We start from the raw sequence: 23,778 nt of genomic DNA, 5'->3' as shown, positions 1-23,778 counted from the left end.
CTATAGACCAATTTTAAACTTGTTTAAAAAAAAATCAACCACAAAACTCAGACCAGGTTATCCTTCAAGTCCACTTCAAGCTTTCGAAGAAACAAGGTGGGTGAGGCAATATCTTGTCTCTTTCACTAACAGAAGTTGGTCCAATAAAAGATATTGCATCACCAACACAGCTCCAACAACACTGCAATTAATTTTTCACTCCAGTAAAAAGAAGTCTGTTCAGCTGTCAGCACCAGAGCCCTTTTGTGCTAATGTGTTCGCTCTGGTGAGTTGAAAGGGTTTGATGCTGGCAGTTCTACATACTGATGTGTGAAACCAGCAGCGTTCTAGTGGAATGGAGGGAAAAGAGTGAGACAAAAAAGAACATACTCCATGAAATTAGCTACAGATTAATGCCTGGAAGCAGATGCACCTATGACTGACTCGGGCTTCAGTAAGTGTTATGGCAGATGCTTTGAAGAGTTGAACGCTGCACACACAAATTAATAGATCCAGAGACTGGAAGGAAATCTGAAAAATCCTCCATCCATTTCTATCAACCTGATAGAAACTCGGAGGGTGCCAACAGGCCTAAAATGGCCAAAGCCCAAAAAGGTCTTAGGCCAAAGCACTTAAAGTGCTCTAGAGAATTTACTTCCTATATTTCCACTGCGCTGACGTCAGGAAATGAAATACAAGATAACCAACTACCCTCCTGCAAGAAACATAGGGATTGGAGCTGTGTCAGTTAAAACGGTATCTTCTGCCCAGAGGTCCTTCACTGACCTCAGTGCTAGAAGGGTCCGAGTCCCAGGAGGTGGGAGCGTGCCCAGCAGGACAGAGCTCTCACACTAACAAGTCCTTAAAGCAGAGCATGAGAGTTTCCTACTTTTCTCACACTGGAGAAACAAAATCCAGGAGTGAGGATCCTGCACTGATGCAGACTCTCTCAGCTGATAAACTGGCTCAGTTGCTTAATCCAATAACAGATGAGAGGGGGCGGTATCTCATAGCCTTTTGTTTTTAATGCTACTTTTCTTCCTATCCTTTAGCACTTTTAATTCATACTCTTGCTTAGGACCCTGTTCTTGTTTTTGAGCTTCCACTTCTTTTTAGGTTATGGGAGATTTCCACTTCTACCGTTAGCACTTCCTTTAGCAGACACTATAATACTTTATATTGATTCCATAAGAGCTGTGGAGAATGACATTTGAGCATATCCATATTAAGAATTAAATATGATGACTGCATCATCTCAGAAAGGTTTAATATTACAGCAGTTGCATAATATGATTTCTCTTATCTTTGGGATATGTCTTGGCTGCAGTATTTAAATTCTACAGTCACTATTATTTAAAAACGAAAACTTGAAGGGCACAAACCAGTGAATATGGTCTTGTCCTTGAAGTTGTTCTGTTTAAAAATTGAGTTAATTAAACTGGTGCAAATTTCTGTAGGACATACTTTTTATTAGTTTAAAATTGATTACTTCTGCTTAGCTTGCACTTATGAATTTACTGACCTGACCCCCAGACCATTTTAAATTAAGAGTCTATGCAGGGTTCTGCAGTGATGTAACTAAATTGGTCTAAAGCCACACTGTTCGGTCTGGTCTACAATTAAATTAGGTCAACCGAGCTACAGTGCTCAGGGCTGTAAAAAATGTTGTGCCCTGATCATCATAGTTAGGTCAACCTAACCCCCAGTGTAAACGTAGCCAAGGTGATGGTGACGGGGAGTAACTCTATCGACTGAAAAATCCCTTTCATTGATGAAGGAAACATCTACGCTCTGGGGCTACAGCAGTGCCATAGCTGTGGTGCTGTAGCAGCTGTAATGTAGACATGGCCTTAGTTAAACCAGTGGAGCTTGGTGTGTAGGCCAGAGCTTGCTCTTTTTGCCTTGCCTTGTATTTATCTGTTGCTACAGTAGAATTTTACTTTTTACATTGAAATTCTGTTTGTGCTAACATCTCTTCTCCTTCCTCTAATGATCAGATTCAAACATAATTTCTGAGCCTCCAAGGCATTCAAAGCTTTTTAATGAATTAATCTTCATAACACTCCAGGGAAGTAAATATCATCCCCATTTTCGAGAGAGAGATTTAGACATATGAAGAGACTTTGGCAGACTTTTTGTGACCTTCAGAGAGTTCAGAATAGAAATTAGAGTACTTGATTTCCCAGTCCTGTACCTTAATTACTTAAACCCTACATGCTTTTAAATTCCTCTCTCAAAATGCTTGTTGCCAACAGGAGCACTGCCTTGGCTATTGAATATGCTAGGATCTCCTGGGGCCTATCTATAAAAGTTCTGATTCATTTCTGCCTTAAGTCAACTTGGATACCTGAAGACTTTTCAACAGAGTTTTCTGGTTCTTTCAGGTTAAGAACACCAATCACAGCAGTGGCCAGAATTACAAATAATGGGGACTTCTAAACACTTACCTGAAGCTGGTATAAAAACAGATTCATTATGGTGCTGGTGATTAAATGTATTATCCCATTTTTCAGTAAGAAAAACACAGAATATATTGTGTTGAAATATTTTTGTTTTATAGTGTTCTCTAAATAGCATTAAAGAATAAATGTAGTTGAGCTTTTAAACTTTAAAATAGCATTAAAAAACAAAGCCAGTTGAGCTTTTAAAATTACATTTGAATATAAATACATACAGTATTCCCAAATTTTCTTCTGCTAGTGGTTTTTCAAAGGATATTTTCTTATTGAATGGTAACCGGGGACAGTCTATCTGAAAACAAAATATGCTCCAAACAAAATCCCCCCTTATGTTGTGCATTATCCTGATGTAACCCTTTGCCCGCATGACCACTTCTTGTGGTGTTCCCCTGTCCTGTGATCTGCCTGTCTGTCTTGTCTCTCTAGAGGTAAGCTTTTTTTTTTTTTTTTTTTTTTTTTTTCCCTTCTTCTTCTCTTGTTGCTGTTGGTTTTTGCTTGCAAAATGCTGGCATAATGAGTGTGTTGCTGGAAACAATAATACATATTTTTTTGTTTTGTTTTGTTTTTTGTTCCGCAAGGGAATGGGTCTTATTAATCATGTGTTCAGTGAAGACAATCTGAAGAAGCTGTATGTTTCAAATCTCGGAATTGGCCACACTAGGTACTCCACGTCGGGAATCTCTGAATTAGAGAACTGCCAACCTTTCGTTGTAGAAACTCTTCATGGGAAGATTGCTGTGGCACACAATGGTGAATTAATAAATGCTAAACAACTCAGAAGAAAGGTAGGAATCAGTCCTGGTTTTTCCAGTATCATTTATTAATGAGTAGGAGGTAGAAATGGGCAAAAAATTGGTCACATCTCATAGCTGACACACAATCCCTTAGGTCATTGAAAACTAAAGAAAATGGTGAGGAACTCCAATCCAAACTAATGGGCAGTGCACTGAGCAGGGCCGGCTCCAGCATTTCTGAGCAAAAAAAAAAAAAAGCTGCGATCGGTGGCGGCAGCTCAGCAGCAGGTCCTTCTCTCCTAGAGGGAGTGAGGGACCTGCCGCCCCCGAATTGCCACAGGTGTCGCCCCTCTCCCTTGGCCGCCCCAGGCACCTGCTTGTTAAGCTGGTGCCTGGAGCCGGCCCTGGCACTGAGAAACAAAGTTTTTAATTTGTAACTCCTGTGGCAGGGGTATAATCTACTTTTCTTTTATGTTCTGTGTTAATGTTGATCCAATAGGAAAACTAATCCAGATACAGTTATGAATAGTTCAGTTTGAATCTGCCCGTTGCACGGCAGTCATTAGAAAAAGCAAAGAGTGCTTAGAAAATATCACTCAATACATTGACATGTCCTCATCTGCAATATAATCTATTTTTGTCATCCCCTTGAGAAAGCTATAATGGATATTGAAAATAGTAGTGGAAAATAGTAATTTATGGTGATGTGAACACATAAGGAGACCATCAAAAATGTATATATCATAGCCCGTAAAGAAGGGGACATGTTGCAGAGCAGAATTAAAACCTCACAGATGCTTCTCTTTTAACTCTGTTCAAAGAACAAGGGAACATACTACTACATCAAAGAATTGTAAATTTATGACTTGGAAAAGATAATGGTACTTCATGCAGAATGTAGTCAATCTGTGGATGCCACCACTGCTGCAAGAATGTATCAAGACAAATATTGTGACTGGTTTCAAAATGATGCATTAATTTTATGTTCAAGCATAGCTGTAAATGTGATAATGGTAAAAATGATATCTAGGCTTATTCTGCAAGATCTATAAAGGTTAACTAGGAACCCTCCAGTGTGAAGCATTAAACAGGCATGAATAGTAGGCTAGATACTTTGCAGGTTCTCCTCTTCCTTAAATGCCGTGTATGTTGAGCACAACAGAATAGAAGGACCATAAGTCAGATTCAGTCTCTCACATCTTGGGTTGTTGGTTTTCCCCCACACCCCTCCCTCTTCAGTCATTTCTTCTTTCACTGTTTACTTGTGCTTCGTCTGGTCACCTGTTCTCTGTGCTCTGCTTCAGCTCACCATGCGTAAGCAGCAGTGAGAAAGTGACGAAATCCCCAGACTCTGAGTAGCACAGTGGATATTAGGGAATGCCAACTTTGCTTTATGCTTTAGTCACCAGTAAAGCAAAGCAATGAAAAGACGGGTGAGGGATGCAGTTCAGAGTGTCATTTTATATGAGCCAATGTTGTGCACCAGCTCCTTGGACAAAAGTATTTACCAAGTGCTTTGGGGTCTTAGTGACTGCTACATTAAAACAACTTTTCAGGGCATGTAACTCTTGCTAAACTAAAAATGGTGCAATGGTTTCATCGACTGATAACACTATATTTTGTCTTTTAAAAAAAAAAAAAAAAAAAAAAAAAGCTGATGAGACATGGTGTGGGACTATCGACCAGTTCTGACAGCGAATTGATCACCCAGCTGCTGGCATTTACACCTCCACTAGAGAATGATGATACCCCAGACTGGGTGGCAAGGTAAGGGGTTAGGAGCTGGAAACAAGAGTATTGTCTGAGTGTAAAATACAGCAGTAGTACTTACAGAATACAGCCATCTATAACATACCATTGTGTTTACTTAATCTCATTTCAGAATCAAAAATTTAATGAATGAAACCCCTACTTCATATTCACTACTAATGATGCATAAAGACATAATCTATGCAGTACGTGATCCCTATGGGAATCGTCCACTCTGCATTGGTCGTCTCATTTCAGTAGGCAGTATGAGTGGAAAAGGTAAATCCTATGTAAAGACTGGGTAACCAGCCATAAGTATGTTTACATTTTCAAAGCTATGTAAATAATACATTTGCACTTAATGGGGAAATCATATCCACATTCATGCAGTTGAAAGACTTTTCTTTAAAATGTTGCTCACTCTGAACATCGGATGCAGTAATATCCCAATATTGGTTGAGTTATAAAACACAAAATACAGTTTGATGGTAGGAACAAATTTTAAAGGAAATCAGAAGCACCTCTTCTCTCTTGACAATAATTCATAGATTCTAGGACTGGAAGGGACCTCGAGAGGTCATCGAGGCCAGTCCCCTGCCCACATGACAGGACCAAATACTGTCTAGACCATCCCTGATAGACATTTATCTAACCTACTCTTAAATATCTCCAGAGATGGAGATTCCACAACCTCCCTAGGCAATTTATTCCAGTGTTTAACCACCCTGACAGTTAGGAACTTTTTCCTAATGTCCAACCTAGACCTCCCTTGCTGCAGTTTAAACCCAGGGCTTCTTGTTCTATCCTTAGAGGCTAAGGTGAACAAGTTTTCTCCCTCCTCCTTATGACACCCTTTTAAATACCTGAAAACTGCTATCATGTCCCATCTCAGTCTTCTCTTTTCCAAACTAAACAAACCCAATTCTTTCAGCCTTCCTTCATAGGTCATGTTCTCAAGACCTTTAATCATTCTGGTTGCTCTTCTCTGGACCCTTTCCAATTTCTCCACATCTTTTTTAAAATGCGGTGCCCAGAACTGGACACAATACTCCAGCTGAGGCCTAACCAGAGCAGAGTAGAGCGGAAGAATGACTTCTCGTGTCTTGCTCACAACACACCTGTTAATACATCCCAGAATCATGTTTGCTTTTTTTGCAACAGCATCACACTGTTGACTCATATTTAGCTTGTGGTCCACTATAACCCCTAGATCCCTTTCTGCCGTACTCCTTCCTAGACAGTCTCTTCCCATTCTGTATGTGTGAAACTGATTTTTTTTCTTCCTAAGTGGAGCACTTTGCATTTGTCTTTGTTAAACTTCATCCTGTTTAACTCAGACCATTTCTCCAATTTGTACAGATTATTTTGAATTATGACCCTGTCCTCCAAACCAGTTGCAATCCCTCTCCGTTTGGTATCATCCGCAAACTTAATAAGCGTACTTTCTATGCCAATATCTAAGTCGTTGATGAAGATATTGAACAGAGCCGGTCCCAAAACAGACCCCTGCGGTACCCCACTCGTTACGCCTTTCCAGCAGGATTGGGAACCATTAATAACAACTCTCTGAGTACGGTTATCCAGCCAGTTATGCACCCACCTTATAGTAGCCCCATCTAAATTGTATTTGCCTAGTTTATCGATAAGAATATCATGCGAGACCGTATCAAATGCCTTACTAAAGTCTAGGTATACCACATCCACAGCTTCACCCTTATCCACAAGGCTCGTTATCCTATCAAAGAAAGCTATCAGATTGGTTTGACATGATTTGTTCTTCACAAATCCATGCTGGCTGTTCCCTATCACCTTACCACCTTCCAAGTGTTTGCAGATGATTTCCTTAATTACTTGCGCCATTATCTTCCCTGGCACAGAAGTTAAACTAACTGGTCTGTAGTTTCCTGGGTTGTTTTTATTTCCCTTTTTATAGATGGGCACTATATTTGCCCTCTTTCAGTCTTCTGGAATCTCTCCCGTCTCCCATGATTTTCCTAAGATAATAGCTAGAGGCTCAGATACCTCCTCTATTAACTCCTTGAGTATTCTAGGATGCATTTCATCAGGCCCTGGTGACTTGCAGGCATCTAACTTTTCTAAGTGATTTTTAACTTGTTCTTTTTTTATTTTATCTGCTAAACCTACCCCCTTCCCATTAGCATTCACTATCTTAGGCATTCCTTCAGACTTCTCGGTGAAGACCGAAACAAAGAAATCATTAAGCATCTCTGCCATTTCCAAGTTTCCTGATACTTTTTCTCCCTCTTCACTAAGCAGTGGGCCTACCCTGTCTTTGGTCTTCCTCTTGCTTCTAACGTATTGATAAAAAGTCTTCTTGTTTCCCTTTATTCCTGTAGCTAGTTTGAGCTCATTTTGTGCCTTTGCCTTTCTAATCTTGCCCCTGCATTCCTGTGTTGTTTGCCTATATGCATCCTTTGTAATCTGTCCTAGTTTCCATTTTTTATATGACTCCTTTTTATTTTTTAGATTATGCAAGATCTCGTGGTTAAGCCAAGGTGGTCTTTTGCCACATTTTCTATCTTCCCTAACCAGCGGAATAGCTTGATTTTGGGCCCTTAATAGTGTCCCTTTGAAAAACTGCCAACTCTCCTCAGTTGTTTTTCCCCTCAGTCTTGATTCCCATGGGACCTTACCTATCAGCTCTCTGAGCTTACCAAAATCTGCCTTCCTGAAATCCATTGTCTCTATTTTGCTGTTCTCCCTTCTACCCTTCCTTAGAATTGCAAACTCTATGATTTCATGATCACTTTCACCCAGGCTGCCTTCTACTTTCAAATTCTCAACGAGTTCCTCCCTATTTGCTAAAAATCAAGTCTAGAACAGCTTTTCCCCCTAGTAGCTTTTTCAACCTTCTGAAATAAAAGGTTGTCTGCAATGCAGTCCAAGAATTTGTTGGATAGTCTGTGCCCCGCTGTGTTATTTTCCCAACATATATCCGGATAGTTGAAGTCCCCCATCACCACCAAATCTTGGGCTTTGGATGATTTTGTTAGTTGCTTAAAAAAAGCCTCATCCACCTCTTCCACCTGGTTAGGTGGCCTGTAGTAGACTCCTAGCATGACATCTCCCTTGTTTTTTACCCCTTTTAGCCTAACCCAGAGACTCTCAACACTTCTGTCTCCTATGTCCATCTCTACCTCAGTCCAAGTGTGTACATTTTTAATATATAAGGCAACACCTCCTCCCTTTTCCCCCTGTCTATCCTTCCTGAGCAAGCTGTACCCATCCACACCAACATTCCAATCATGTGTATTATCCCACCAAGTTTCAGTGATGCCAACAATGTCATAGTTGTATTTATTTATTAGCACTTCCAGTTCTTCTTGCTTATTCCCCATACTTCTCGCATTTGTATATAGGCATCTAAGATACTGGTTTGATCTTTCCTCCCAGTTTTGTCCTGACCCTCCTTTCTCTCTGCCAATATAGCCCACACTCCCTCTCGTTTCTGACCCATCTCCCAGGTCTCCATGTTCCCCACTTACCTGTGGGCTTTGCTCACCTGTTCCCATCGAATCTAGTTTAAAGCCCTCCTCACTAGGTTAGCTAGTCTGTGTCCAAATAAGGTCTTTCCCCTCCTCGAAAGGTGAACGCCATCTCTGCCTAGCAGTCCTTCCTCGACTAGCATCCCGTGGTCTAGGAAGCCAAAGCCCTCCTGGCGACACCATCTTCGCAGCCAGGCATTCACCTCCTAATAAATCCCCCTTCCCCCATGGCAGCAGGAGAGAGAGGCAGCTCAGTTGCAACAGAGATAATTGGAGAGAGAGTTCTTCCCTCTGGCCTGGGAGAAAAGTGGGGATGGCTGGATACAGGGCCTATTTCTTCTCCTTTTGTTGTAGGGTCGCTTATAAGAGTTGGGCTACTGGTGCTTATTTGTTTTATTGAAGGGGAAAAAAAAAGATTTTGGGGGGGATTCTTCTGGGAGGAGCTGGGAAAACCCACTTGCCCACATAGTAAAAACCCAAATATGGGAATTTGAATAAAGGCTCTTCATGTTCTTGCTAACCAAATGTTCTGAGTTGGATAAAATCTGGTCATTCGTGGAAGATAATCCCAAAGGAGAATTGTACATGCCTTCCCATCTCAGTGCCCTGAGTGATACCAGTGATTTTCAAGGAAAAGCCTTACAGACCTACTGTGCTGTAAGATGGGGGAACTTGACATTTTTAACTGCAGGCAAAAAATGTGTAAATCCATTCTTTGTCCAAAGGAATCGATATGGCATGGGGGAGTGTGTGAGAGAATTTTCTAAAGAGGAATCTCTTAGAAAATATTCACAATGTCCAAATATATTAGTGTTTGTATCCTGTTATGTTATTGATCTGCCCATTTGTTCCCTTTCATTTGCCTGTCTTTGAGAATTTTCCTCACTTTGGGCCCAGTGAATGCCCATTGAAGTCCAAGGGCACCCTTTTATTGACTTCAGTGGCATTGAAGCAGCCACTTGATATACGGAGAGGAAGGAATGTCTTATCTAAACAAAAAGCATGTGTATACACCAGGGCCTCAAAATCTATTGAGATGGAATTAGGGGGGGAAAGTCATGCGGAGATAAGGAATTTATTTCTCTGAATTGTCCAGTGACTGTGTGGAACTGGCTCTTCTAATCTCTCAAGGACAAGTTTTATATAACGTTTCCAAAGAATAGTTTTTCAAGAAATGTTACAGCAACTTTCGATTCCAAACTTTCTATTCAGAAATCATGACTATTTGACTTGCCCAAGTACATCATTACAAAGTATAACAGGGCAGAAGTGCTGCAGGAATTTAACACGTTTAGTGATGATAGTTCCAAGGACTGTGAAGATAATGTAGCTATAATTGAAAACTTTATTACAGGGAAGAAAAACAGTGAAACAGAAGGATGGGTGGTCTCCTCTGAATCCTGTAGCTTTTTATCTATTGGTGCACAGTAAGTTCCTTCACATACAAGATGATCTGTAAACACTTTAAATCGTGAATAGAGATACATACAGTGTGTAAGATTATATCTTCAGTTTATGGATTTAAATAAATATGGCAATAGTGTATTCAGAAGTCCTCTGCAAAGAAGACTTTATGGGTATCTCTTCACTGTAAAGTTAACTCCTTTTCAGTTAGCTTAACTAAGTGAGTGCAGCCACAATGTAAAATAATATTCCAACTACAGAATGGTTGTATTAGCAGCTGATGGGTTGTGTTGACTCAAACTACAGCCTATACCTCCTGATAGGCTAGCCACTTCAGTTGAAAGCTCCACCACACTCAAATTATGGGTTTTTATGTGCAGGCAGGATTCAAGTTGGGACAATACTGGAGTTAACTGTAGTGAAGACAAGCCCTGTATATAATTCAAAAAGAAACAGGAGAAATGTTCTCTGTGCAAAAACATTTAATTTTCAGTGAAAATAAAAACTACAGTGAAGTCAACAAAATAACATTCATTCCTATAATGAGGAATGTACAGTTAATTTGCAAATCTGACATTTAACAAATCTGCCACTAATTGAGTGTTATGTTGGTAAGTAAAATTGTGTCCGCTTAAAGTGGAAAAACAAGGTGAAAACTACAAGAAGTAAAAATAAATTCAGAGCAAAAACTGGAAACTAATGACATGTGTCTGAACTTCAGCAATCTATTACATTGTGAGATGTTATAGAAACAAGCTACACCATATGTTCCTCTGTGTTGACTTCTGTCATATCTGTGTACCAATAATTAACTGATGGTACCATCTTTGTTTCCTTAACAAAAGTTGCTTTGCTCTGGACCCACCTTCTGAGACTGAGATACTTCTGCTAAGAATCATCAACGGGGGACTTTTGCATTATTTATAAATCCCAGGCTTTCTCAATGTTATCAGCTAGCCCACTAATTCTAGTATCTGGCTAATGAATATGCATCCATATTCTGGCTAAATTACATCTCCCATCCGAATCACTTAATCTTTGTTTTAAGACGTGCTGGTGTGTGATATGTGCAGTGAATATTTTTCAACATTACTCAGATATGCATATCTTGACTCATGTTTAGTAAAATTGAAAATCTAAGTATTTTGGAAATGAACTCCTGGTTCTTTTTGCCATTTAACCTCTAGTGTTAGGATGCAATTAATTGGATAACTAAGCTGAATTTACTCCTGGGGAATTCTGCGCCTAAAAATTCTATGCACAATATTTTAAAATTCTGCATATTTATTTTATTTGTCAAAACAACACAATATAATCATGCTGGTTTCAATTATTTTTTGTAATTTTATTTCAAAATACCTGTCAGTAAGTATGTCTGTAACAATACAGACCCCCCAAAAAGGAGAGATTCAGGTAATGTGTGGGTTTTTCTTTTCTTTTCTTTTTTTTTTTTGACAAATATATTCCTTACTAGCATATTAATACAGAACTTTGAGCAATCCATTTAAAGTACAATCCAGAAACTTATTTCCTGCATCCCTCAGAAGCATAGGCTTGGGGGATTCCAGGGGAATGAAGGAGCTGAGGAAGAGGAAAGGAGCCTGGGAGTGAATCTGGAAGGTTGTTGGGTGTGGGTGGGAGAAGTATGGAACGTGATTTTCGGGGGAGGGAAGGATTGTTAGGGAGTTGGGGAGTCTCACCCATGCCTTTCCTATTCAGTCAGGCACATCTGCGCCCATCCCCATGGGGGCCCTGCAGCACCTCTCCCATTCAGTCCCTGGCTCAAAGCTGTCACCCCACTAGCTCCTGAGCCCACATCCCAGTCCCCCCACTAGCCCTTCTGAACCCCAGTCGTCCCCCCCTCCCTCCAGCAGTCACTAACATAGCTCTGCTGGCAGGATGAACACAGCTGTCTGCTGGCTGGTCTGGTGCCACAGCGACCTCTGATGGGTGAAAGGTGGAACTGCAGCAGTTCTCAGGCAGAAAGTTAATTTTTGCAGGAAAAGAGGAAAAAATTCTGCGCTGTACATGAATTCTAGTGCATGCGCAGTGGCGCAGAATTCCTCTAGGAGTGTCAATTGAAGCAGAATATTTAGACAACAGTAGTTAGAAGATCAACTCATAGAAGATCTAGGAATATGTTTAATAATGCAATCTCCAAGCTTATTATATTTTTATTAAGTCTCCAGCTTCAATTTTTGTTCTAATTATGAAAAGATATAATCTAAGTATATGGACAGCAGACCTATATTCCAATAATCCCGCCTTATTCAGTTGTAGCTGCCTTCCACCTTCTGTTTTGATACTGACATGACCCTAGTTACTGACTGTTGTGACAGCTCTTATGGCTACATTCCTCATTCAATGCCATTTGATTTTCTGGGATTTGTGTTACTCAGCTTTCATAGAAAAGTGTCTAAATTCATAGTCAAGACTAAATTAAGAGCCAGTTTATTCATCTCATGATGGCCAGGACTTGACTCTATCTTACACTTGTAACTGAAACTAATATACATAAATCATTTAAGTGTCTTCTAGACTGTTTCATGTGATGGGAGAATGTTCTCAACAATTTAGTGCTAAAACTGGAAATTTACCATTTTGGGGTACTAAAGCAGGCTGCACTAGTCTTGCATTAGTGCTGGCAAAGTCTAGTGCTAGGAGCCAAAGGGTCAACTTTAAAATAATTAATATTTTGCGACTGCTGAATATCCGAAAGTTGACTGGTTTAGCAGAACATGGTTTTGTTTATGTTCTAAAACTAACATGCAGGTGTATGGAAATTTCTAAATATTGCAAATATCTCTTCAAGGTATTATCGTGAAGTCCTCCCCGGGGAGATTGTGAAGATATCCAGATATGATGTCCAAACACTGGATGTTGTACCAAGACCTGAAGGAGATCCATCAGCATTTTGTATCTTTGAATATGTTTATTTTGCAAGGCCCGACAGCATTTTTGAAGGTATGAAGATAAACTATAGTAAACAAGGAATGCAGGCATTATTGAAATGGGGGACTGTATCCTGGAAAGTAGTGACTCTGAAAACAATTGAGGGGTCACAGTGCACAAGAAACTTAACATGGAGCTCACCTTGTGATGCTGTGTCAAAAAGGGGTTAATGCAACCTTGGATGTATAAACAGGAGTAGTGAGTAGGAGGGAGGAAGGAAGAGATTTTTCTCTGTATACATTATTGATGAGTCCACTACTAGAATACTGCATCCAGATCTGGTGAGAACATTTTAAAAAGGATGTTGAATTGGAGAGGGTACAGAGAAGAAAAGCCACAAAAATGATTCCGTGACTGGAAATAAAGGTCTTGCAGTGAGTGAAATCTGTTTAACGTCTCAAATGAAGATTGAAAAGTGTTCACACTTAGTTACTGTGTTATAAGTACCTTTCTGGGAGAAAACCAGGAACTAAAGATCATTGTAATCTAGTAGAGAATGGCATAACAAGATCCAATGGCTGGAAGTTAAAGCCAAACAAATTCAATGTAGAAATAAGGTGCAGTTTTTTTAAAAGCGAGAGTGATTAAGCAGTGGAACAAACTACTAAGGAGAGTGGTGGATTCTATATCTCTTGATGTCTTTGAAATAGCACTGGATGCCTTTCTGGAAGATATGCTGTAGTCAAACACAAGTTATTGGACTCAGTACCAGGGTGACTGGATGAAACTCTGTTGCCTGCGTTATTCAGAAGGTCTAACTAGATAATCTAGTGGTCCCTTCTGGCCTTAAAATCTATGAATAGATAAGATACTATTTTATCATTTTAGACTACATTTAAAAAAAATATTTAGGACTTATTAAAGCATTTGCAGTGTGGCTTATCTTACCATCTTTCCTTACAAGAAGCAACCATTCCTATGGATGCTTCTTTCTAATTAAATTTTTAGTTCTGTATATTATTAGTGTATATGGAGCTATCAACTTTGTCCTATGATCACTACCTTGGTAAAGCTCTCATAGGACAGGCCTCTATTCTGTGCTAATATCAAGCTACTTAGCAGAACCATTTGATGGAAGAACAAAAACAGTATGTGGAGAGAATAAAAATTCAAGTTCAAATCCTGCTCGTCTTGCTGAAGTGAATAGTTCTGTTGATGTCAGTGGGACTAATCACCTGAATAAGGCAAGAAGGATTTGGTCCTCACGGTGGCCTGAAAGATGGAAAGCAACATGGATATTATGGGAGGTGATGAAAGGTGTAAGGTGACTTGTGGTGGTGAATATTTCTCATTACTGTACAGGGGCTTCCAATTTTCCTATCCAATAACTATACCTAAAAATTACTGTAGAATTTCCTGTACTGTGCAAACTGAAAGCTAAATCATAATTACATAAAGAAAAATAATTATCCCCTCAATGTCCATAGGTCAAATGGTGTATTCAGTCAGGAGAAGATGCGGTCAGCAGCTTGCTGTTGAAGCACCAGTGGAAGCAGACTTGGTTAGCACGGTACCAGAATCTGCAACACCAGCAGCACTAGGTTATGCACAAAAGGTATCATGGATGGATTCTTTTTAATATTGATTTCTTCCCCTCCCTGCCAGTGTGTCTAACTTTCTGTGAAATACTCTAGACTCTCCTTTACCGTAAAGATAGTTTTGGTATTCTCCTACTATCAGATAGTGAATGTGGATCTTCTGTGAACTGGGTTTCATACTGTGGTATGCTGCACCAGTTCCCTGTTGCCACTACATTGGTCAAGCTAAAGGCCTTTGATTAGCCCTAATCTGTAGGTCATCTTTAAAATCTTTACTATTCCTAATCTTTATTTTATTTAACTGTGTATAATTGTCTCTTGCTTGTAGTGTGGGCTGCCATACGTTGAAGTACTTTGTAAAAATCGATATGTAGGAAGAACTTTTATTCAGCCAAACATGCGGTTAAGACAACTAGGAGTGGCAAAAAAATTTGGAGTCCTATCTGACAACTTTAAAGGCAAAAGAATTGTGCTAATCGATGATTCTATTGTGCGGGGTAATACCATCTCTCCCATAATAAAGCTGCTCAGGGAATCTGGTGCTAAGGAGGTAAGTTCACTTTCAGCAGTCGTAATGCAGATGTAAAGGGACATTTGATGGAGACACAAGTTGGAGTGTTTCAGTTGCACCTCAGAATATTTCCCTTAGTGCACTTACAAGGTAGAAAGAGAGCCAGTAAAAACAAAGAAAGCAAATGCACAACAAGATGTATCAAAGGTAATTGGGTGAAAAGTTTCTTGTGTGATTCCTTGATCTTAGGAAAATCTGCATCAGAAAAACTTAAATGCAGGGGGAGTAAAAGGGAGTACTGCTCTATTTTAAACTAAGTGTGCCTCTATACTAGTGAGCTTACAGCGGCATAGCTGTACTGGTGGAGCTGCGCTGTTGTCAGATCACTCGTGTGGCCATTCTATGCTGGCAGGAGAGAGCTCTCCTGTTGACATAATAAAACCACCTCCTATGTCAGCGGGAGAAGCTGACACCGATGCTTCTGTCGGTGTAACTTGTGTTGCTCAGGAGTAGAATTTTTTTGTTTGTTTTTGTTTTTGTTTTTTTCTGCACCCCTGAGTGAAAATAAGTTATACTGATAAAAGTGGTAGTGTAGACATGGCCTAAGATGTAACTGACAAATCAAGAATGAATGGAAAACAGTTTTATCTAAAAATCAATCAGTGTGGAGGCTATATCTTTCTACTACTTATATCACTGCTTTGGTATTGATTTTTAACCCTACTTCTTAGGTAAATAGGCATTTGTCCTAAATCTCAAGCAATTTAATGTCTTTCTATTTCATATATAAATCAATGTGCTAGTCTGTGTCACAGAAGCAAATGTGCTTTGTATAACCAAAGCTGTAAGTGAGTAGATACAACCTAGGCACAAAGCCTGGGAACATTTACATGTGTGCTTATTTTTATTACCATGAATAGCTCTGTTAATTTAAATTGGATTGCTCACACTTTAAATAAAATCTATTTTTAATAGAAAAGAAAAGTTGCGAAGACAAAATAGTTTTATTTGAAGATTAAAAAGCTGTTTTGAAGGCTTTTAATAATATTACTTCTTAAATCTCTTTACCTGTATTGATATTTTGGAGTCTGGAGAGACTGAAGACTCTGATCCTGAAGTGTAATGCGTACAGTGGATCCTTATATGCATGCAGAGCCCCAAGTCAGTGAGGTTCTAAGTAGGTGCAGGACTTTGCCTTTGCTGATCACTTTACAGGGATTTGGGCTTTCATGTCTGCTGTTAGTTAATGTTATATCAAGATGCAAGTTTTTACTGGTAATGTAATATGGAAAATGCATTTTCTTTCAGGTGCACATCCGTGTGGCTTCACCTCCCATAAAATTTCCTTGTTACATGGGAATAAATATTCCAACAAAAGAAGAACTAATTGCCAACAAACCTGAATTTCATGACCTTGCAAAATACATAGGTAAATGCTATAATTCCTTTCCTCCTCCCCACCCCCCACTTTAATTTTTTTAGTCATAAGGAATAGACATGATCACAAATTTTCAGTGGGGAAAACTGACACCCCTCCCCCTACTCCCTAAAAAACCCCAGAGCTACTGAATTTTTCATTGAGCTGCTCACATGGATACCAGCTGTATGTTTTTGTCTGATGCAGTTTATAGTTCTTCCTTTTACAATATATAGAACACTCAAATAACTTTAAAAAGTAAACTCCATATACACTTTCAAAATACTATATCTTCAAAGTTCTAGTTGTTTTGATTCTTGCCAAACTTCCCAGAAAAAGTCTACCTGGATTGAGCTGTGGCATGCAAAATTTCAGGAAGATAAGTTGAATACAAAGTAGTGATGAAAATTTAAGCACAATAAAATATTCTTACTAAATTTATAAATGTTTGCTGGTTTTGCTTGACACTCAAATTGTAGAATTTTGTGTAAATATTTTTCTTGATCTGAAGGCATCTCATTTAAAAACTACGTAAGGTTTAAACAAATAAAATAAATGCAATGTATTTTAGAATCTTTACAGTAAGCAAGATTTGCTACAGAACAAAAAAACCCCAAATGCCTAAATTATTATTTGCACCATTGCAAATAACAGATGTGCATTATCATGATGTAGCAATAGTGCTCAGTAATGGCTTGTGAATGGGCGTATCTATTGTATATAATATTGTGCTGTAGCAATGATTTTAAAAACTTCCCAGTTTGAAAACACAGCTGCAGTTAAAAGCCTTTAAACATGCAGATTTTTTTTTTTAGTGTTTTTAAGATTAGACAGAAGAAGCCAAGAAGTCAGTCTTTTAATAAGCGTCTTTTCCCCCATGGCATTAATTGTGATGGCACAAATAAAGCATTATGAATTTGCTGGAGGATCATATTTTAATATCCATTCACAATGTAATTCACAAAAGTGATAAAATGAGAGGGTGAAACTCTCCTCCTGCTAGAGCATTCATGTGAACCACTGTCTGCGTTATCTCAAAGGCCCAATAGCCATGTACAGCAAAAAGAACAAAAGTCACGATGCTCTGCTTATGGGACAAAGACCACTTGAAACAGCTGTGTGTGTGGCTGCTTCCAGAAGAACTTGGAATAATAGCACATTGCCTCCCTGAAATAGCAATGAGCTCAGAGAGTCTTAATGAACAGCTTGGATTTAGTTTCCATTTTGACAAAATGAGTAACATTATGGTTCTCGGTCTTTTCCATACCGAACCCCCGCCTCCTATCTAGCCAACAAGGGTCCCCACTCCAGTTTAGTAATATGGAAAGGAAAAGGTGATGGTGACCCCCTAACACCCTGTTTTATGGTCTTTTCCTTGTGAGGGAGGTGACCCACAGGGAGAGAACCCATCTAACATGACTACATGTTCAAGATCCTTTTGTTTTGTTTAATACTAGTGTAGCTTTTAATGTTTCATTGTCTTATTTTTTTTCCCCTAGGAGCGGACAGTGTGGTTTATCTTTCTGTGGAAGGGTTGGTATCATCTGTACAAGAAAGTATCAAAGCAAGGCAAGAAAATCAAAACAGCCTTAAAACCAATAAGTCTCGTGTTAGAAAGATTGGCCACTGTACAGCATGTCTTACTGGGGAATACCCAGTAGAGCTCGACTGGTGACTTTAATGCCCAAGTAACATTGCTGAATGTAGTTTTTTGAATTGAGAAGTATGTTGTACCTAACGGCGCATAGCATCTTCTTGTATTTAGCAAGCCACTTAAAGCTAGTGATGTCTAATTGCTGTTCCAGAAATGTCTTTGCAGACTTTCTATAAAGTTTATGATGATGAAAACCATATAATGTAAGTACCTGGATAAATAAAATAAAAATCATGGACAATAGTGCCTTTTATTATTTGGGTTTTTTTTCCCTCGTGGATGTGTAATGTAAAAACCACCTAGTCTTTTGGATTACTTAGGGTACGTCTATACTTACCTCCAGGTTCAGCGGTAAGCAATTAATCTTCTGGGATCGATTTATCGCGTCTTGTCTAGACGCGATAAATCGATCCCGGAAGTGCTCACCATCGACACCAGTACTCCTGCTCTGCGAGAGGAGAACGTGGAGTCAACGGGGGAGCCTGCCTGCTGCGTGTGGACCAGCGGTAAGTACCTTGTAGTTCGAACTAAGATACTTCGACTTCAGCTACGTTATTCACGTAGCTAAAGTTGTGTATCTTAGTTCAAATTGGGGGGTTAGTGTGGACCAGCCCTTAGCTGTCCCAGCTAAACTATTTTTTGTTTTAACCTTGTCAAGGAAGTTTGATGTTCTTTTTAGGCTTATTCACAAAATTGGTAAATTATTTAAAAACCAATTTAGGATACAGATCATGGATCATACAAAATAATTTCTAATTATCAAACAGTATTAGTGCAAAAGAAAAATGTGACGTTTGCTTTTTTTTTTTTTTTTTTCTTTTTTTTTTTGAAGAGTTAAATGGCTTTCCAAGGAATTGTTATCTAGTACTTTGTGGAATATTCTATTGTAAAGAACAGGAGATGTCCCTAAGTGTTTGGGGTTTTTTTGTTTTTTGGTTTTTTTGCTTATGTTGCTAAAAGGCCTTTATATTCAAGCTATGTATCTACATCTATTGGCATCCGAAGAAGGGGGTATTCACCCACAAAAGCTCATGCTCCTATACGTCTGTTAGTCTATAAGGTGCCACAGGACTCTTTGCTGCTACATCTAATGTGTCCACATTCAGTGAACACTATCTTTATAGCATGTGACATTTAAAAACAGAAGACTCAGGGAAATATTAAACCTCTCTAATTTGATATCTCATGAAAAACCTCTCCAATTTGATATCTTCTTCAAGGATATTGAGGCCCAGCATAATTGCTTTTAGTAGATGTCATTGGGATATGACAGGGAAAACTAGTTGTGATATTTACAAACCTAGAAAGTACGATTAGACCTGCATTGCAAAGTTGCTAACTTTCTCCATCATTTCATTATTTTATTTCAATATAAATCCTTAAAAATTCTGTGGTCTAAGCTAATGTGTTTTTTATACATGGGCCTTCCAGGTAGAATCAAAAGTAAAATAACATTTTGCTTAGCTTGTAAGCGGCATGATATGTTAAGTCAATAGAGTACTGTAAAAACTGCAGAAGAGTGGAGGAATGAGTTTTCATGAGAAATACACTAAGTTGCATTTCCAACTATTAGTCTACTGCTTTTAGGCAAACAAAATTATATAGAATTTGTGCATGTACCCTAGAATGTTTTGACTACCATTGTTACTTTTAACTCTGATAACTGTTTAAACACAGGTTTCAGAGTAACAGCCGTGTTAGTCTGTATCCGCAAAAAGAAGAACAGGAGTACTTGTGGCACCTTAGAGACTAACAAATTTATTAGAGCATAAGCTTTCGTGGACTACAGCCCACTTCTTTGGATGCATCCGAAGAAGTGGGCTGTAGTCCACGAAAGCTTAAGCTCTAATAAATTTGTTAGTCTCTAAGGTGCCACAAGTACTCCTGTTCTTTTTTTGTTTAAACACAGTTTGTACATTTTAGCATGGTTCTGATTTCATTCAGGACAGATTCTCTAGTGCCTTAACACTTAAAGATCAAATATTCTCCTTTTCCCCATATTCTGTTGTCACATTCCCCTGGTGTTGTCTGGACCGGTGATCTGGTAGGTCACCCCAATCCTTGACTCTCTGGGAGCCAGCCTTACCCTGCTCTGGTGTAAGAACCCCCACTCCTGGGCTATTAATGCACAGCCCCTGGCATGTAAGCTCCTCCTTGGATTGTGCAACCAAATGACACTAGCCAATATGTCCAGTCCCAGATGCAACCCTAGGAACCTCAGTCTTGCAGTGTCCAGTTATGCCCGCTGGACGCTGCAAGTTTATATGAGTTCGTCAATTTAATGAAGAAATTGATATGTACCAGGCTTGTTATCCCAGGGGGAGTGACATTCTTCAAACCAAATGCACTGCTTCAGGTAGAATAAATAGATTTATTAACTACAAAGATAGATTTTTTTTTTTAAGTGATTATAAATCAAAGCATAACAAGTCGGATTTGGTCAAATGAAATAAAAGCACAACACATTCTAAGCTGCTCTTAACACTTCCAATGCCCTTAGAAACTTAGATGCTCTCCCTTTTGATCAGCACTTCAGTTGCTTGGTGTTGGTGTCTGTAAATGGAGGTGGAAAAGAGAGGAAGAGCGTGGCAAACATCTCTCCCTTTTTTTCATGTTCTTCTCTCTTAGCTTTGCACCCACCACCACTTCTGCGTCAGTTGAGCATTACTTCATCACAGTCCAAACTGACCAAAGGAAGGGGAGTGACTCACTTAAGAGTCTAAACAGATCCTTTTGTTGTTGCCTAGACCAGTGTCCTTTGTTCCTGTGAGGCTGGGCTGGGTTTGTCCCATACATGCCATGAGGGGGTGTGAACTGCCCCTCTGCTCCTGCAGAGTTTTTGCATGGGCTTGCTTTAAGCCATGAGGACACATTTTCAGCCTCATAACTATATACATAAAATTACAACCTATAACATTGGCGGGGGCGGGAGGTAGCTCAGTGGTTTGAGCATTGGCTTGCTAAACCCAGGGTTGTGAGATCAATCCTTGAGGGGGCATTTAGAGATCTGGGGCAAAAATCTGGCTGGGGATTGGGCCTGCTTTGAGTAGGGGGTTGGACTAGACCTCCTGAGATCCTTTCCAATCCTGATATTCTATGATGATTATAACAATGATTACTATAAGACACCTGATGACATGACAAACTTTGCATTAGATACCACACAATCATAAGGATGAATATGGGGGTGCTGGGTTTTCCCCTGAGGTACAGAATGTCACAACTGTGCATTTTTAAAATATAAAAATCTGACTATAAAGGGCTATAATAGTATCACTCTGCATTTGGAGGCAGAGGTTTTGACTTCCACTTGTGGTTTACACCAGCCTCAGAAAAATCAGGTCCACAATGTTTCTTGTTCAGTGCATTGTATGATAGCTTACTTGTAAGCAGTTAAAATTGCTTCCTAAACTTTTCCCTTCCTAGTTTCTCATTGGTTTCCTTCCCCATCCACATTTTCCTTTGACACTGTTCATCTATCAAAATAAAGGAGACTCCTTTGCAGTGGATTCTGTGGCCCAGTCAGTAAGTATTTGTTTATGGTGTTCCTTCTTTTCAAACATACCAAGAATTTGCATCAACGTCCTGATTTATTTCCCAGCACAGTTACTTATATATAGCCAACATTGCTTCAATTTTTTTTAAAAACATTGGTTATATTACACTTCTGAAACTTTTTCAGTTTGAATACTGGTGACAGTGTATGGTTTCAGAGTGGTAGCCGTGTTAGTCTGTATCGGCAGAAAGAAGGAGTACTTGTACTACCTTAGAGAGTGACAAATTTATTTGGGCATAAGCTTTTGTGGGCTAAAACCCACTTCATGTATGTAATCAACTAAAACTAATTTCTGCAGCTTGAAGTTTCAGCTAGTCATTGCCTATGATATCTTGGGCTGCGTGTATTTTAAGAGCTAGAACTGTAAATATCAGACATAAAAGACCATATTCCCCATAGTCATTTTATTACACTTTTTACAAGAGTGACTGTTGAATGCAGACACAGGGTGGGTGAGGTAGTAGCTGTTAGTGAACCCAAGTGCTGTTAGTGAAAGAGACAAACTGTTAAGTTTACACAGAGCTTAGGCTGGAAGAATGGCTCCGTGGCAGTGAAAGACTTGTGTGCCAGCAGCCAGGGCTGGTTCCAGGGTTTTGGCTGCCCCAAGCAGCCAAAAACAAAACAAAACAAAACAAAAAACAAGCGTGATCGCAATCTGCAGCGGCAAGTCAGTAGGAGGTCCTTCACGCGGAGCAGGAGTGAGGGACTTGCCGCCGCCAAATAGCTGGACCTGCCGCCCCTCTCCGGAGCGGATGCCCCAAGCACCTGCTTGTCAGGCTGGTGCCTGGAGTGGGCCCTGCCAGCAGCTGGGGACCAGGGTTCTTGTTGGCTGCTGATGCCCTGTGATGAGGGGCTCCTAGTGCACCTGGAGCCAGCCAGGCACATGCTCCTGGTAGGCACTCACTCAACTAAACCCCACCTCCCCTCTAAACGAGCTGAGAGCAGCGGACTGTCTTATCTCCGCCGTGGGGGGGGGGGGGGGGAGGGAGATGGAGTTACACCAGTGGTTCCCAAACCTTAACAACCTGTGAACCCCTTTCACTAAAATGTCAAGTCTTATGAACCCCCTCCTAAAAATGAATATTTCCAGGGATTTTCTCCTTTACCTGAGTATAAATTATAAAAGCAGTGATCTTGGAAATATAAAATTTGTTTTTATGACATGCTTATTACACACTATTAATTATTATAATTACATTATTTTTATTACATTATGAAAATGGCAACACTCTTCCAAGATCTCACTTCCATAGCTTGTATCACTTTGAATAAGCCTGTTCTAAGACCAGGCTCCTATGTTTCATCAAGGAGTATCATATTTGAAACAGCAGGAAGGTATTTAAGAAGCCAACTCAAAGAGTTCCTCCTACATAAGCATTCAGGTCTTGAGTAGTGAGGCAAACAACGCAAGTTACAACACAGCTTAAACTTGTTCTTTAAAATAATTTTAAAAACAATACTAGCTGCCTATTTAATTTTAAAAACAGCAAAAAATATCCACCTCCCTTTTCCATTTCTTATAAGGAGTCCTGAAGTTTAAATCGCCTCAGTATGATAGATATGCTTCCTTTGATCTGCTTAGCTCTTGGAAGTCCAGGGGCTCCAGGCTGCTGGCCCTGTGCTGTCCGGGGTTCCTAGGGACAGCTCTGTCCACCATTAGGGAATGTTTTCCCCCCGAGAACCCCCTGTAACATTTCGTGAACCCCCAGGGGTTCATGAACCCCAGTTTGGGAGCCTCTGAGTTACACCTACCCTGCTTTGTGGTTTCCCCCACACATACCAGGTGCCTCATTCAGTAGGTTGGTGTTGAGCTGTTCGCTCTAAGACCCGTCTCCCCGCAGCTGCTGGGAGCATGGAACAGCCTGACCCTAGCATCCAATCAAAATGCTGTAGCTAGTACCCAATGGGAACAGCGGGGCTAGGACAGAGCACGGCCAATCCGAAGCTGCCTAGAAGGAGTCAATCGGAAAAAGAACATTCGGCCAATCAAAGGTGGCGCATTGCTGTTGTCGGGGCGAGCCTGGGGCGCTCGATGGCGTCGCGGCGGCCCTGGAGGGCGGAGAGCGCAGGTGGGTGCGAGCTTCGACGGCTGCTCTCGGGCAGGTGTCGCCGGGGGGAGCAGCCCAGGCCTGGGCCAGTGGGGGTGGCGGAAACGGACCGGGCCACGCGGCTAGATCCCTGCTGGGGCTGAGGGATGAAACAGCCACGTTGCAGCCGCCCTTGTACGAGCGCAGCCCCGCAGCGTCTCCCCTCACGCGCCCGGCGGTACCCCGCGTGGGTCAGAGGAGCCGTGGACGAAGGACGGCAGCCAAGGCGCTG

At 40.3% G+C, this 23,778-nt stretch overlaps 2 protein-coding genes across 6 annotated transcripts in view; both read left to right on the top strand.

Moving 5' to 3' along the window:
* Positions 1 to 4,829: 4,829 nt before the first annotated feature.
* On the top strand, positions 4,830 to 17,924 carry PPAT (phosphoribosyl pyrophosphate amidotransferase). Its single transcript, XM_054029759.1, has 9 exons — positions 4,830 to 4,939; positions 5,055 to 5,200; positions 9,782 to 9,854; positions 12,644 to 12,795; positions 14,211 to 14,338; positions 14,650 to 14,871; positions 14,971 to 15,039; positions 16,141 to 16,261; positions 17,749 to 17,924. The coding sequence occupies exons 1-9, from the start codon at positions 4,830 to 4,832 to the stop codon at positions 17,922 to 17,924; spliced, it is 1,197 nt and encodes a 398-aa protein (XP_053885734.1).
* Positions 17,925 to 23,441: 5,517 nt separating this feature from the next.
* The window catches only part of AASDH (aminoadipate-semialdehyde dehydrogenase), a 43,371-nt gene continuing 43,034 nt past the window's right edge, over positions 23,442 to 23,778 (top strand). For all 5 annotated transcript variants that reach the window (XR_008445068.1, XM_054029591.1, XM_054029590.1 and 2 more), the window contains exon 1: positions 23,442 to 23,528. The gene's annotated coding sequence lies outside the window, so the exon portion shown is untranslated. The remainder of the gene's footprint in view (positions 23,529 to 23,778) is intronic.

Source organism: Malaclemys terrapin, chromosome 5, assembly GCF_027887155.1.
Source record: "Malaclemys terrapin pileata isolate rMalTer1 chromosome 5, rMalTer1.hap1, whole genome shotgun sequence".
Taxonomy (NCBI): domain Eukaryota; kingdom Metazoa; phylum Chordata; order Testudines; family Emydidae; genus Malaclemys; species Malaclemys terrapin.
Note: the sequence above shows the minus strand (reverse complement) of the source record. Positions and strands in the feature narration are given on the sequence as shown.

Bases quoted from the DNA above. Each gene is read 5' to 3' on its own strand.
- PPAT (XM_054029759.1), top strand. From the start codon at position 4,830: ATGAGACATGGTGTGGGACTATCGACCAGTTCTGACAGCGAATTGATC. The intron at 14,339-14,649 runs GTATCATGGATG...TCTTGCTTGTAG, and splicing joins CACTAGGTTATGCACAAAAG to TGTGGGCTGCCATACGTTGA. The intron at 15,040-16,140 runs GTAATTGGGTGA...ATTTTCTTTCAG, and splicing joins CACAACAAGATGTATCAAAG to GTGCACATCCGTGTGGCTTC.